At 36.2% G+C, this 12,245-nt stretch overlaps 1 protein-coding gene across 2 annotated transcripts; it reads right to left on the bottom strand.

Annotated features, from left to right (window-relative positions):
• Positions 1 to 265: 265 nt before the first annotated feature.
• Positions 266 to 11,483, bottom strand: LOC117400582 (transmembrane protein 237-like). Of its 2 annotated transcripts, XM_034924095.2 has the most exons (13): positions 11,310 to 11,483; positions 10,040 to 10,071; positions 9,066 to 9,079; positions 8,627 to 8,704; positions 7,890 to 8,009; positions 6,292 to 6,418; positions 5,699 to 5,856; positions 5,382 to 5,505; positions 4,676 to 4,867; positions 3,409 to 3,482; positions 3,244 to 3,337; positions 2,506 to 2,627; positions 266 to 1,444 (listed from the first exon to the last, which is right to left on the bottom strand). In XM_034924095.2, the coding sequence occupies exons 1-13, from the start codon at positions 11,331 to 11,333 to the stop codon at positions 1,395 to 1,397; spliced, it is 1,209 nt and encodes a 402-aa protein (XP_034779986.1). In that variant the 5' UTR covers positions 11,334 to 11,483; the 3' UTR covers positions 266 to 1,394. The 2 variants fall into 2 exon arrangements, with proteins under 2 accessions (XP_034779986.1, XP_033856641.2); XM_034000750.3 differs by lacking the exon at positions 3,244 to 3,337 and having other exon boundaries at positions 267 to 1,444.
• Positions 11,484 to 12,245: the final 762 nt, after the last annotated feature.

Below are 12,245 nucleotides of genomic sequence, written 5' to 3'. Positions count from 1 at the left end.
TCCATTTGTGGACTGTTGGCTTGATAAGCTCAGACATCTCAACTGTATCTCAAATACTGGAGAGCTTCATGAATTAAATAACAATGATGTGAGACTCAAAAATGTATAGACCCACTACTACAAGTGGTAATGGATTGACCCATAAATCACTTATCTTAGATTAACAAGGGTCACGCCACTATGGAACTCAGTTATATGAGATGCATCTAGGATGGTTTTCTAAACTAAACTGTGTAAATCAATGTTGGAATAAAGAATGATAAATATATATTTTTTAAAAAATCTCATATATTTAATAATTTTGTGATATACAGTATAAGAAAATACATATACATAACTTGTTCAAAACTCTGGAAAATAATCCTGTAACAAACGTCCTGGAATTTTTTTGCCCTGTACTTAAGAGACGTAACCCCAATCAATGGGATATTTGATATTAATACTGGATACATTTACAGAACAATAATAAAATAAACAATACTATTTGTCAGCAGAAAAAATATGCTTGTAAACATATGTCCCAGGATAACAATTTATACTGGAAATCTTGTAGAACAATGCTTTTTCTAGATCACATTTGTAAAGCCTTTTTCAGTGGGAACTTTTAGCATGCAGATATGTTTTATGTTTAGTTGTATATCTATTTAATAATTATCAGTGGCTTTTTAGGACTCTGTCTTGGAGAACGCTTTATGATACTTGGACTATTTAGGTGCTTATTTTAGACATTGCATCCAAAGAACATGGGTTTGGCGTGTTTGAACATTCTTATAGGATTATTCTTTAATTCTGGATTAGCTAGTAAACAAAAGTATACCATATTACAGTTACAATTATTTTTAAAAAAGGGAGTTTTTGCCAATGAATACATTTTGTTTGTTTTACTATTCAAACATTTGTCTGAGACCTAAAAAAAAAAAAAGACTAGTTAAATTTAGCCTGTCACAGAGATTATTCCCTGCTTTCTGATCAGCAGCCAGCCACATGTACACACTTCAATGATGTCTTGTCTCTGCTCCCATTAGACTAACAAAGAATATTTTTCCTTCCAAACATGAATTAGGGCATGCTGGTCTAGTGTGATCCTTTTTTTAATACATCTTAAGAACAAATTGACTTTATACCTTCCTTCCTTTGTTTGTTTATCTTTCAGCTAGTTTTACCACCAGTGGAGTGTAGCAATACAAATCACATTTTACAGGTTTGTAATTAATGTACATGTCACTGGACTGTTTGACATCATTCATTCTCTCTATAATGTATTGTTTCAGTTTAAAAAAAAAAATTTGCAAGTTAAAATTACTGCAGTTCACAATTCCCAAAAGCTTTAAAGCCTACAGTCTGATATTGAAGTTCCTAGTGTTTTGGGAAATACTTCAGGCTTGAGTTTCTTTTTATTCTTCTGGTTTTGGGTATTCTTCCACTTTCATGGCAAATATGATATCTATTGAGGGCAAAAAGAAAAAGAAAAGCTAATTGTACTGAGAGAGGTACAATAATACATAATCTTACCATAGAAGGTAGACAATATACAAAAGATAGACAAAACTTGGCTTCCAAGAATAAAATAAATAGTCAAATAGGCAAAGCACAATTGAAGACCAACAAACCAACATAGCCGACAAACAAACAGAATCAGTCAATTCTTGAAGTGTTTGCAGCCTTTTAATCACAAATTGTCTGCAACATGTGCAGAGGGATAAGGTGGCAGATTGTACTATATGGTGAAAATACAGATCTCTTTCACCAGTGAGGTATATGTATACAAAGTGACTTCATGGACACCTTGAGTACAATCTGCATCTGTCTAGTAGTTTTAAAGAAATCATCAAAAACATGGTGTGACAGGCAGATCCCTGTCGCTGGTTCATGGAGTGTGTGTGTGCCTTTGAGAAAGCAGCTGCGACGTGCAACAGGAGACGCGTTGCTAGGCGACCAGTTGAGCAGTGGCCTCGCCCTGCACTGAGCTGATCGAGAGGCCTGGATTGGCTGGCGGCGTGGAGCTCAAAGATGGCTGCACTACAGCTCGGTGCTACTGCAATGCCATTGACACACAGAGGGCGCTGAGTGAGAGCTTTTGTTTGCATCAAAGAGCGGAGCGTCCACTCCGCAGGACAACTACGAAACCCTTCCATTCCAAGACGGTGATCATGAAGGCATTGCCCAGCCGAGGCCGTGTGAAGACAGGAGTCTCTGTGAGAAAGCCAGGTCTCTGGGAGCCTAGAAGTAGGTCAATTTAGGGGATGTTGATCCCACCACAGTATAGAGAGGGTTACGTAGAGTAACAGGTTCCTGGAGCGGTATGTTCCTTGTAGATAACACTTGTGTTGTAAATAAATCTGCGAGCCTGTGTGCCGTGTTAACACCAAAGCTCTGTGTCTGTCTCAGTATTATTCAGTGACGACCCACACATGTAACACATCACCCTGCTACACATGGGTAGTATAATTTGATTATATGGGTGTATTGACATTTAAAAGGGAACCAAACTAGTAAATTAGTTACCTTCAGTGAAATCCATTTCTGGTCTGGTAGAGAGGAAAACCCAGGCTATTCCAACCAGGAGGGCCACCACCAGATTGACTGCAATCCAGGGCTGGAGGATCTGTTGCTCAGAGCCAGAAGGCCTGGGTTAGAAAGAAAGAAAGAAAGAAAGAAAGAAAGAAAGAAAGAAAGAAGGGTAATCACAGTAAAACAGAAAGAATGCTAAGAAAACAGCTAAACTGTGCTCAATGAAAAAAATAATAATACTGGGCACGAAAATGTATTTCATAAGGAAATAGTCTCTTATTGGATCTATTTTAAATCCATCAGTTACAGTATCCCTAGGATTGCATTTTAATTATGTTGTCGCTATTCTTATAACGGATTTACCAAATAACAAAAACTATGATAACCCGTGCACGATTATTTAATGCTAACACTACATAAAATACCAAAACCCATCAGTTATCTTGAATCCTAGGGCTTGTGAAAGGCTGAAGTGTCAAGGAAGACATCATGCATAGATCCTGGCCACTAACAGTATGCAAACCTCAATTATAATATTATAATTATAATAATGTTAATGCATCCATAAATAAGTACCCTTAATATGAAAATACACTCATGTTATTGTAATAGATTTTTTGGGGTGTGCTTGGTCCAAGGAGAGCAGTACCAGTCCCCACTGTATATTTAACAAGAACTTTGCAGAAGAGATGAAAAAAATATAAGTTAAAAAAGTGCTGAATTCTTTTTTACCATAGGGTGTCATTGGCAGACTGTGATGTGTAAAGGTTTATCCTGTCGCTGGTCATTTGTTGACTTAAAGACAGAATCAAAGCAACAAAATACACTATAAAGAGAAAGCAAAAAATAAAACAAAAATATTTAGTTAGGCAGTGTCAATTATTCAGAGTTACTTACAGAAAGAGGCCAGGGCTGCAGGGTCTAGTGTCAGAAAGCCACGCAGTGCCATAGACATCTTGGCCAGGTTAACTCTAGAATTACAAGCACACCCAGATACAGAAACAAAGCAAATGAAAATAACTCCTTCTTATTCTTTCAGGTTCTCACACAGAAGATAAATGACTGCTTGCAAGTCCAATTAAGAAACCGTTAAATCCAGAAGGCGTTTAATGATATGCCATAAATAATGTCAATTTTTTTATTAAGAGCAGATTTCCTTTTACAGTAACTATTCACCGATTTAGATTGAAGTTAGGTTTGCTATATGAAAAAGGTATGCTAACTGTATTCACTCCTAGCTGTATGCTAACTGTATTCACTACTATTTAAGCCACTTGTACTTTTATCTTAAACTTTCAGATCAGATATACAAATCTCATCTTTCCCAACATTTCCTGTTTTGGTGCAAACATTTTCTTTCTCTAACCACCACTGCATTTCTTTCTTCAGCACCAATTTAGATTGTGTTTACAGGGTTGTAGGCGGTGACCCAAATAGCTCATTTCATTAAGACACACCAAAATGCATTCGGTTTTATCTGACCCAAGTTCAACTCTAGGGCACAGCAATAAAAAAGTAATCCTATCAGCAGAAAGAAAACAGAACACAGCAATAAAAAAATCCCAGGCAATGAAACTGTCAAATTAACATGAAAAGATTGATGGGCTTTTGGGACAAGCTCAGTGAATTCTTTAATCGGGATGCTAGCAAAGCTGAAAGGAAATGGAAAAGAAGCACATGACCTAGAGTTCCATATTACTTTGATATTGGCAATTTGAAATCAGGACAGCCTATATATTGAAGTTGCTCAGTAAACTATAGCACCCTATAATTGTTTGTTTGTGAAATCATTAGCAAGCCATTAAATCAGTACTTCTGTTTCACCGCTGACAGCACATGGGAAGTAGTACCTTATGCATTACTGCACTGCAGGGCATTTGGTCCTTATCAAGAGCAAAACATTTATTTTGGAATGGGCCACACAAGTTAAGATAAATAACTATTTTTACTCTATTTTTTTTACGTATGGGATGGAAATGCACTTGAAGTTGTATTTAGTGTCTTTTATTCCCACATGAATCAAAAGCACTTTACAAATACAGGGCAGCAACTTAAGCGTAGCCACCTGCAACCAACAGAACTGATTTCACATGAGCTTCCCATTTCACAGACGAGTGATCCAACTTCAATATTTATAGCAGAACTTTGTGAATGACCTCCATACCTGTCAAATGCAGATATGGTGCTGACAGCCAGCAGGAGGTAGAGCAGGGACTGTGCTGGATAGGCCAGAGTCTTGTACTGTTGTAACAGGTTCAGGAGGGTAGTGAGCTGGTTTCCAGCCAGCACGTACACCACAATGATATTCCACACAGCGTATCCGGCGAGGAACCCGTGAGAGAACAGACCGATCACTCTGAAAAGCACACAGCAGCAGCAAGCTGCCTCTGTCAGTGAACACATCTCCTCCAGAGTGGGAAGAGCTTGGCAGAGTGTACAAAAATGAATGGAAATCCCTGAAATATCTATAAAAGGACTATAAATTACACTTTGGCTCAACCCAAGAGGTAAAAATCAACCACCATGCTAAAAATATTATAATTACCCTAACAATTATTTCTATTTTGACCGAGGCCCTGCAACCTTTGCACAGGTGGTTGATTCATACCTAAACAAAATCCTGTTTTTGCCTCTCCACTATTAAGGCTGTCTATTACTTACTATTATTAATAGTCATTTACCTTGCAAATGTACTTGCTGGATTTCTGTAAATTGGGCAAATATGAAGTAGAACACAAAAGAGCATCTGATAAATGCATAATTTATGCTCATCATTCAAGGTTTAATCCTAAATACACAACAAGCTTTTCCGAATTTTGACATACCAACATAAACAATTGAACAGATCCCTTAAAGGGCACTGGACTCACCTGAAGCCCCGGTGCACGCTTAGTGCCACATCCCTTGTTGTCCACAAGGATTTCACCTCCATGTAATCATCTGCTTGTTCAGTAGGTTTACTCAGCTCTGACCTGTCCGCAGCTTGAAATCGCCCTGCCAAAAAAACAAAAGAAACAGGTTACAATCCAGGAAAAAACAAGTGGAATATGTTATTCAACAATATGCAGTGAAGCAAGGCAGTGACAGCAATATGGATTGTTCAGGCAAAGATGCATCAAAGTTTAGGAAAGGACAAAAATACAAAAATCAATCCTTTCTTCCACCACAAGAAAATGACAGTACTCACGGTTTCTTTCCACAAACACTTTTCCCACTGGCTGGCTGTTGCTGATGGGAGCTGTGAAAAGAGCGTGCGGTGAAATGGGCGGCTGGACATCAGTGATGATGTCATCCTCTTCCACTCCAAGCTCATTGGCGTACTGGAGATCAGCGGGGTGGGTTTTTCTGAAGAAAGACTGGAATGTTTTATCTACACAAAGGGGTAAGTAGAGATTTCTAAAAGGAAGCTGTCATTAAGAATATAAAGAGTTAAAAAAAAAAAAGTATCCACCGATCAGGAAGCTCCATTCCAAAGCAAATTCTGAATATCGGGCATAACCATGGTAGTGTTGAAGTTGTTTCAAATGTTCCCGATGTGGTCAACTATAAATGGTAATGCTCTCCAATTAGGGCTATATAGCTTAATTAAGTTTGCTTGAAGGTGAAGCAAGGAAGGTAGTACAGTAAGAGGGTCCTGCTGAAAGAAAATAGCTGTATTTGTTAGAGGAGGCTATTTTTATCACATGAGTTTCAAAGAGGGAAATTGTATATAGAGGAGGATCAGCAGTTCAGTGGTTAAACATGGCTGTACCGATTGTTTTATGAAGTGGTTGTACTCACTTGGTTCTCTTCTGTGGCTTGCGGATCACTTCTTCCTCATCCGGATTGTCTACACTATTGTCATTCGGCGTCTCCATCTGCATGGAGGGTTCTGATGGGGTGTTCTGCATAAAGGACGTTTCAGACTCTAAAAGGGAAACATCTATATGATCAAGTCAGTCTAATAATACAGTACTACTCGTGTGTTATAACTGTACATGATGTGACATTTCTCCATCACTGGTTCATTCTACTTCAATAACAATATTCTAATATTACAGTGCTGTTTGTAATTTACTTAATGAGGATTGGCATTGTTTTGGATAAAAAGCATACGCTACATATAAGGTTCCTCTATCCAATTAATTTGCTAATATCAGAAACACAAAGTCCATGATTTGGAAATAGTGCAAGACTTTCAGTGGAATCTGGCTGTTGAAAAGTACCAAACAAGATATTTGTAGTGGGAGATAATGAAAGGTTGTGGTAAGTGGTATTTGTTTTGCAATATATCCACTGACTACAGCCAGCCACAGAGGTGAATGGTTATGCTAGCTGAGTTAATAGTGAAATCTATTATCAGAAAACGATTCATTTTGGTTTTGTTAAGCAACTTCTAAAAGGCTGAGAATAAATTAAATGTTTTATCGGTATTAATTTTTAAATGTATTCTGAAATACATTTATCTTTTTCACTTTTTTTACCTGACTCTTCAGGGAACTCTTTGCTTTCTAATTATCTTCACATATTTATATCGTTGCATGAATCCTAATTATGACAGTAAAAAACAGGAACTTTTATTTGATAAAATCATCCTGGTAAACAGGAAAACAAATGACCAAGCCAAAGAAACACAGTGATAGTTCATTGTGCAGAGAATTCTTTACAAGTCAAACGATTAAACTGAGATGACTCATCACCAGGGTTAATCAGTGTGTTTTGCCCCTGAAATGATTGAAGACAGTAATTATAAGGACCAGGCATAACGGCATAGATGCATCTTTACCTATAGTGATTACTGTATTATAATGAATCTGAGGAAAGCATTCTATTTCTGTAAAAATTAGAAAATAATGTTTCCTGTATTAAGCTCTGTATTCAATGTCCTCTTTGCAGGTAACAGACATGAATGAATTCTAAACATCCTTTAATAAGAACTACATAGCTATCCACAAGGCTAATGATTAAAAAGTTTCAAATACTCTCATTTCCTATTACCTTTATGTATTTCTGTAGCATATAAATCTCAATTACGATGACAAAAAGAGCACTATGGTTGATAAATGGATCTTGTTAAATCACAAAAAAGTGTACAAGTTAAATTAACTGTGTGTTTACCTGCCTTACCTGTAAAGCAAACAGAGATTATTCTTTAATGCAAACTAATTAACCCTGTTTGGGTTCAGATTTTACCTTTCAGTTTTAAGTAAGTAATCATGAAAAGGTACTTCCTGGATTTCTTCAGGCTTCTAAAATAAGTCATACAGGATGGCTTTAAATAGAGAAATGAGTCATCAGTGCTAATCAGCTGGATGTCATTCTGAACCAACATACGAAAACGAATTACATGACTTAATAATCTTAACTATGAAGGTACTGGACCCGTCTGGCTCTCTTACCGGGTATTTGCAATGACTTTTTCTTCTTTCTCTTACGCTGTGGGGGCATGTCCGGAGGTTCTGGGGTCAGAGGTTCTTTGCTTTCTGAATGTCGCCAGCTGCCAGGCTGCATTATAGACTCTTATAGGAGAACAAAAAATAAATTGTATATTTTATAATATCTGTAAGCCATTGGTGAGTTTCGCGATTTCAAAGGGGTTCTGAATCACAAGCTATTATTTGAATGGTTTAACTACTGCAAGTGTACAAATAAGCCAAGCGTTCACAACTAAAACCTTAAGCACAAATATTGATGTTAAAGCCCATAGCAGGTTACTTATAATTTACTGATATAAACATGCTTTTTCAGTGTATTCATTATTACAGTTTGCATGGCTATAATATTCAGTTTACCTATGATCAAAAGAAATCCTGGAAAAGAAAGGCCATTTGGCTGATCAAAGCTTAATAATTGATATGCATCAAATTAAACAGCACTACATAGGTACTTGCAGCATGTTTTTTGAAAGATAAATGTGATTTGTAGTTGATATGAATACATAGTCGATCATCAATGATCATTTTTATACACATCCTACAAATTAGCCCACCACAAAGATCTGATGTATCATGATTTGTACCATATCATGATCATTACACCAATGGCCACCACTAGCACATGGGCAATATACAACTGATTCTTGAATGACCCAGGTACACCAAATTGATATATCTTTGAATTAAAAAGTGCTTCCTACCTTCTGTCTTACCTATTCCATTGCTTGTTTTGAACGTTTTCTTTTTAGGCTTGCCTAGTGGCATCTCATCTGTTGAAACTAAAATGAACATATTTCAAAATATATTTTTAGATATGAAGTAACAATTTGAAAATACAAATGCAAACCCTGGTGCTAACTTATATTTAAAAAGCACAATTAGAAATATGCTTTTTAAATAAAAACAAATTTTAAAAGATTGAACAGACATTTTATAATACACATTGTAAAAGGTGTGAATTGTGGAGGGGAACTAGTTTGACATACCCTATATTGTACACCAGTATTAAAAGTTACTTAGAATGCCTGGATTCCTTGTTGGATAAAGAAAGACCTTAAGTTAAAACTATTTTTTTTTTATTATAAGATTTAATCTCCAAATTCACATGATCAAATATCCATAATCTAAAAGTAGACTTACCTCCAGTGTCTTGGCTTTATTTGCCAACAGTGGGCATGAAAAGAAAAGATAGAGACATACAATCAAGATGATATTTAGTTTTTTAAAAGGACTTAAAAGAGCAATCTCTTATCTGAAAAGCAACAGCCCTTACAACCTACATGAATGCAAACGTCACATATTATAACTTTAATACAGTATGTCAACCAGATCCTATGGTTGTGTACAGTCTGTACAGTAAGGCACGGTACAATTCATGCCAATTAAGGCACTTGATAAGCAGACTGAATTACAATAGTGCAATCATAAACATTTAAATTTAATTTTAAGCAGACTCAAGTGCCACCACAATATTGCTTACTATAAAGATATTGATTTAAAACTACACATTTGTCCACAGCCTTTGACTTAAAGAATGTTTTAAAAATATAAAAGGTATCTATTCTTTCTCAACAAGCATGGGATTCAATCTCTTATAAATCCAGTATGTCCTCAATTTTGTAGATACGGTAAGTGCACTGTTCTCTCTGAATTCTGTTGCAGTTAAACACATTCAAGACTACAGCATTTTCACAAAATGGCCACAACAGAGTTCATTTGATTATTTAATACTAGCAATGTAATTGCCAACCTGATATAATCAGTACAATCCAACAATATCCAGTATTTAAGGAACTTGGTAAATGCTGTATTTGTAAAATCATATTTTCGTGAGATGTGGAAGTCTTGCACTGAAAGTACAACCTCATCCATCTGAAGTTGTAAGTGGTTTAAGACACAGACGCTCCCACTATAGACCTATCCTCATTTGGAAAAAGCTGTACATAGGTCTAAATGTAGAGAATGTGGTGCAATATTTTTTTAAATTGTATAACTCAGTATTTTCCCAAAACACTTTATCCAGCTAAAGTCATTTGAATCTGGCTTCTTTTGTTGAATTAAATATGCAGTTGTATAAAAAAAAAGGCTGACTAAATATTATTAATGTACTGTACCTTGGCATTGGTGGAAGGGCACGATGCTGGTGCTGAAAAATAATTTTAAAAAAAATTAGTTATAGAACTAAACAGTAACAGAATTCATAGACTGATGGATGTAATTTTGTAGAATATGAGGAATTATTTAAAAAGAAAAACAATAGAACACTACATTTTACAAAACAACATCCAATTTTTAGAGACATGAAGTGATTTATAGATATGTTTATTTATAGGCCAATGTAAATTTGCAAGGGCAAATGGAATTTAACAAGCAAATGAAGACCCATTTTGGGATTAATGCCTGCCTCTACTGTATCACGAGTTCAAAGGGATCTCATGCAATGAATACAGAAAGGAGCTTAAAGATCACTTTCAAAAGATATCCATCTACTGTAGCACCACAAAGCTCCAAACACCACTCTGCGGAACTGGCTGAATTCAGACAGAAGAAAGAGCGCCCCCTACCAGACACGCTCAAACAACACCCTGCAGATCAGATCCTGATGCTCCTTCGAGGTAAACACCAGAATGAACTGTGATTTTAAAAAAAAAACACCACACACACACACACAACTAAGGTACCTTGTAGAAGTTGTCAACAATGTGCAGCCCTTCCTGGGTTAAGGATATTTACTTGCTAATGGTCCTTTTTTCTACAGATGTATTAGTGTGCCTTATTTAAGAAGCTACAAAGAAAAGGTGTAAAACACCAACCTTTGTGACTTTTGACTAAATGAAGATGCCCCAAACCAGTGACAGATATGTATAAACAGTCATACGTAAAGGCGCCTCTACAATATCAATTTCCTGTATACAGCTACTGTATTACCCTTGCATTGAGCACTATCAGCCTCTAAAACTTCAAGTAAGGCAGCTGGGAAAGTAAAGCTCTGAATTATAGTAATTCACTCTTCTGTGGAGTGCACTGCGTTTATTTAAAGCAAAAATGTGTACTTTCCTTTACCTATGTACTGTGTATATAGGACTTCCATTCAAGATAGATCCCAATCCACAGTGTAAACTGCTGTAACGTTTTAAACACTAAATGTGACACTTTAACAGTTAAAATGCAAGACGAAAATAACATTAATGATGGTGATATTTTTTGCATTTAAACGTATGACAACTAAATCATGGATTATTTTTCGCTACATAACTTGTTAATTTAGTACATATATTTGCACAATTAAGTTGCACATTTACTGGTGTACAACTGCCTGTTTTTTCTACATTGTAAAACATACACACACTTTATTTCATTCACTTTACTTGATCACTTATTTACCTGTTTCTTGATTTCTGTATCCATATTTCAAACTGCCGATGAAATATTTATAAAAACTAAAATACCAATATAATTACGTTACACGACTCACTGGTTACTAGGCAAGACTCTGGTTTCCATGATGCCATTTGTTGTTACTAGAGATGCGGTGAGAGGTCAGGTGTGATTGTTTTACTTCCGTGGTAGCTGTTGGTCAGCCATCTTGGTAAGGAAAATACACCATTGTAATGCATACTGAAATTCACTGAACAACAAAACATTTACAAAAAATACAGTTTTGACATTCGTGCAGAAATTTACATTTTCCTAATAAGAAATGTTGAGTGTTCGCATTTAACTCTTATTTCAGCATTTGGTGTAAACTTTAGATTGCTGTGATACGGTGTACTAAAAAATAAAAACACATGCCATCACAGACTCAATAGCTTGTAAGGCCACCAGGGGGAGCCACAGACACAAATGCATGTCTTCAAGGTTCTAAAGAGTATCTGGTGGGTAACTTCATATTGTGTGCGACCCTGTTGTCCCGAATGTAGGGTTACCATATGACACCATGTACACTAGGACGGTTTGGGACAGTTCAAGCTTTTCAACTCACATCGCAATGCATTCTTGTACGTTTTACCCGTCTCAGGTACTGTTTACAGCAGGACTACACTTACCAGAATGCATTGGGGTCTGAATTGAATTGTGTACATGGAGTCATATGGTACCCGAATGACCAAGAATGCAAGTATTGGGTTCAACACTGTATTTCATAATACATGTAACTATCTCTCCATCGTTTATTGGGAATGCAAAAAATACTTTTTTTTTTTTTTTTTTAAATTGACTTTTTCTAGACTGCTTAATTCAGCTCTATGCTGAGCTCAACATATCCTCCTGATGAACATTTCTATCTCCCTCCCCTGCCCAGAAAATAATAAACAAAAACTT

The sequence above is a fragment of the Acipenser ruthenus genome, chromosome 10, assembly GCF_902713425.1.
Source record: "Acipenser ruthenus chromosome 10, fAciRut3.2 maternal haplotype, whole genome shotgun sequence".
Taxonomy (NCBI): domain Eukaryota; kingdom Metazoa; phylum Chordata; class Actinopteri; order Acipenseriformes; family Acipenseridae; genus Acipenser; species Acipenser ruthenus.
Note: the sequence above shows the minus strand (reverse complement) of the source record. Positions and strands in the feature narration are given on the sequence as shown.

Coding starts and splice junctions, on each gene's coding strand:
- LOC117400582 (XM_034924095.2), bottom strand. CDS start 11,333: ATGGATACAGAAATCAAGAAACAG. Junction 10,072..11,309: donor ATACAGAAATCAAGAAACAG/GTAAATAAGTGA, acceptor ATTATTTTTCAG/CACCAGCATCGTGCCCTTCC. Junction 5,506..5,698: donor AGTGTTTGTGGAAAGAAACC/GTGAGTACTGTC, acceptor TTTTTTTGGCAG/GGCGATTTCAAGCTGCGGAC.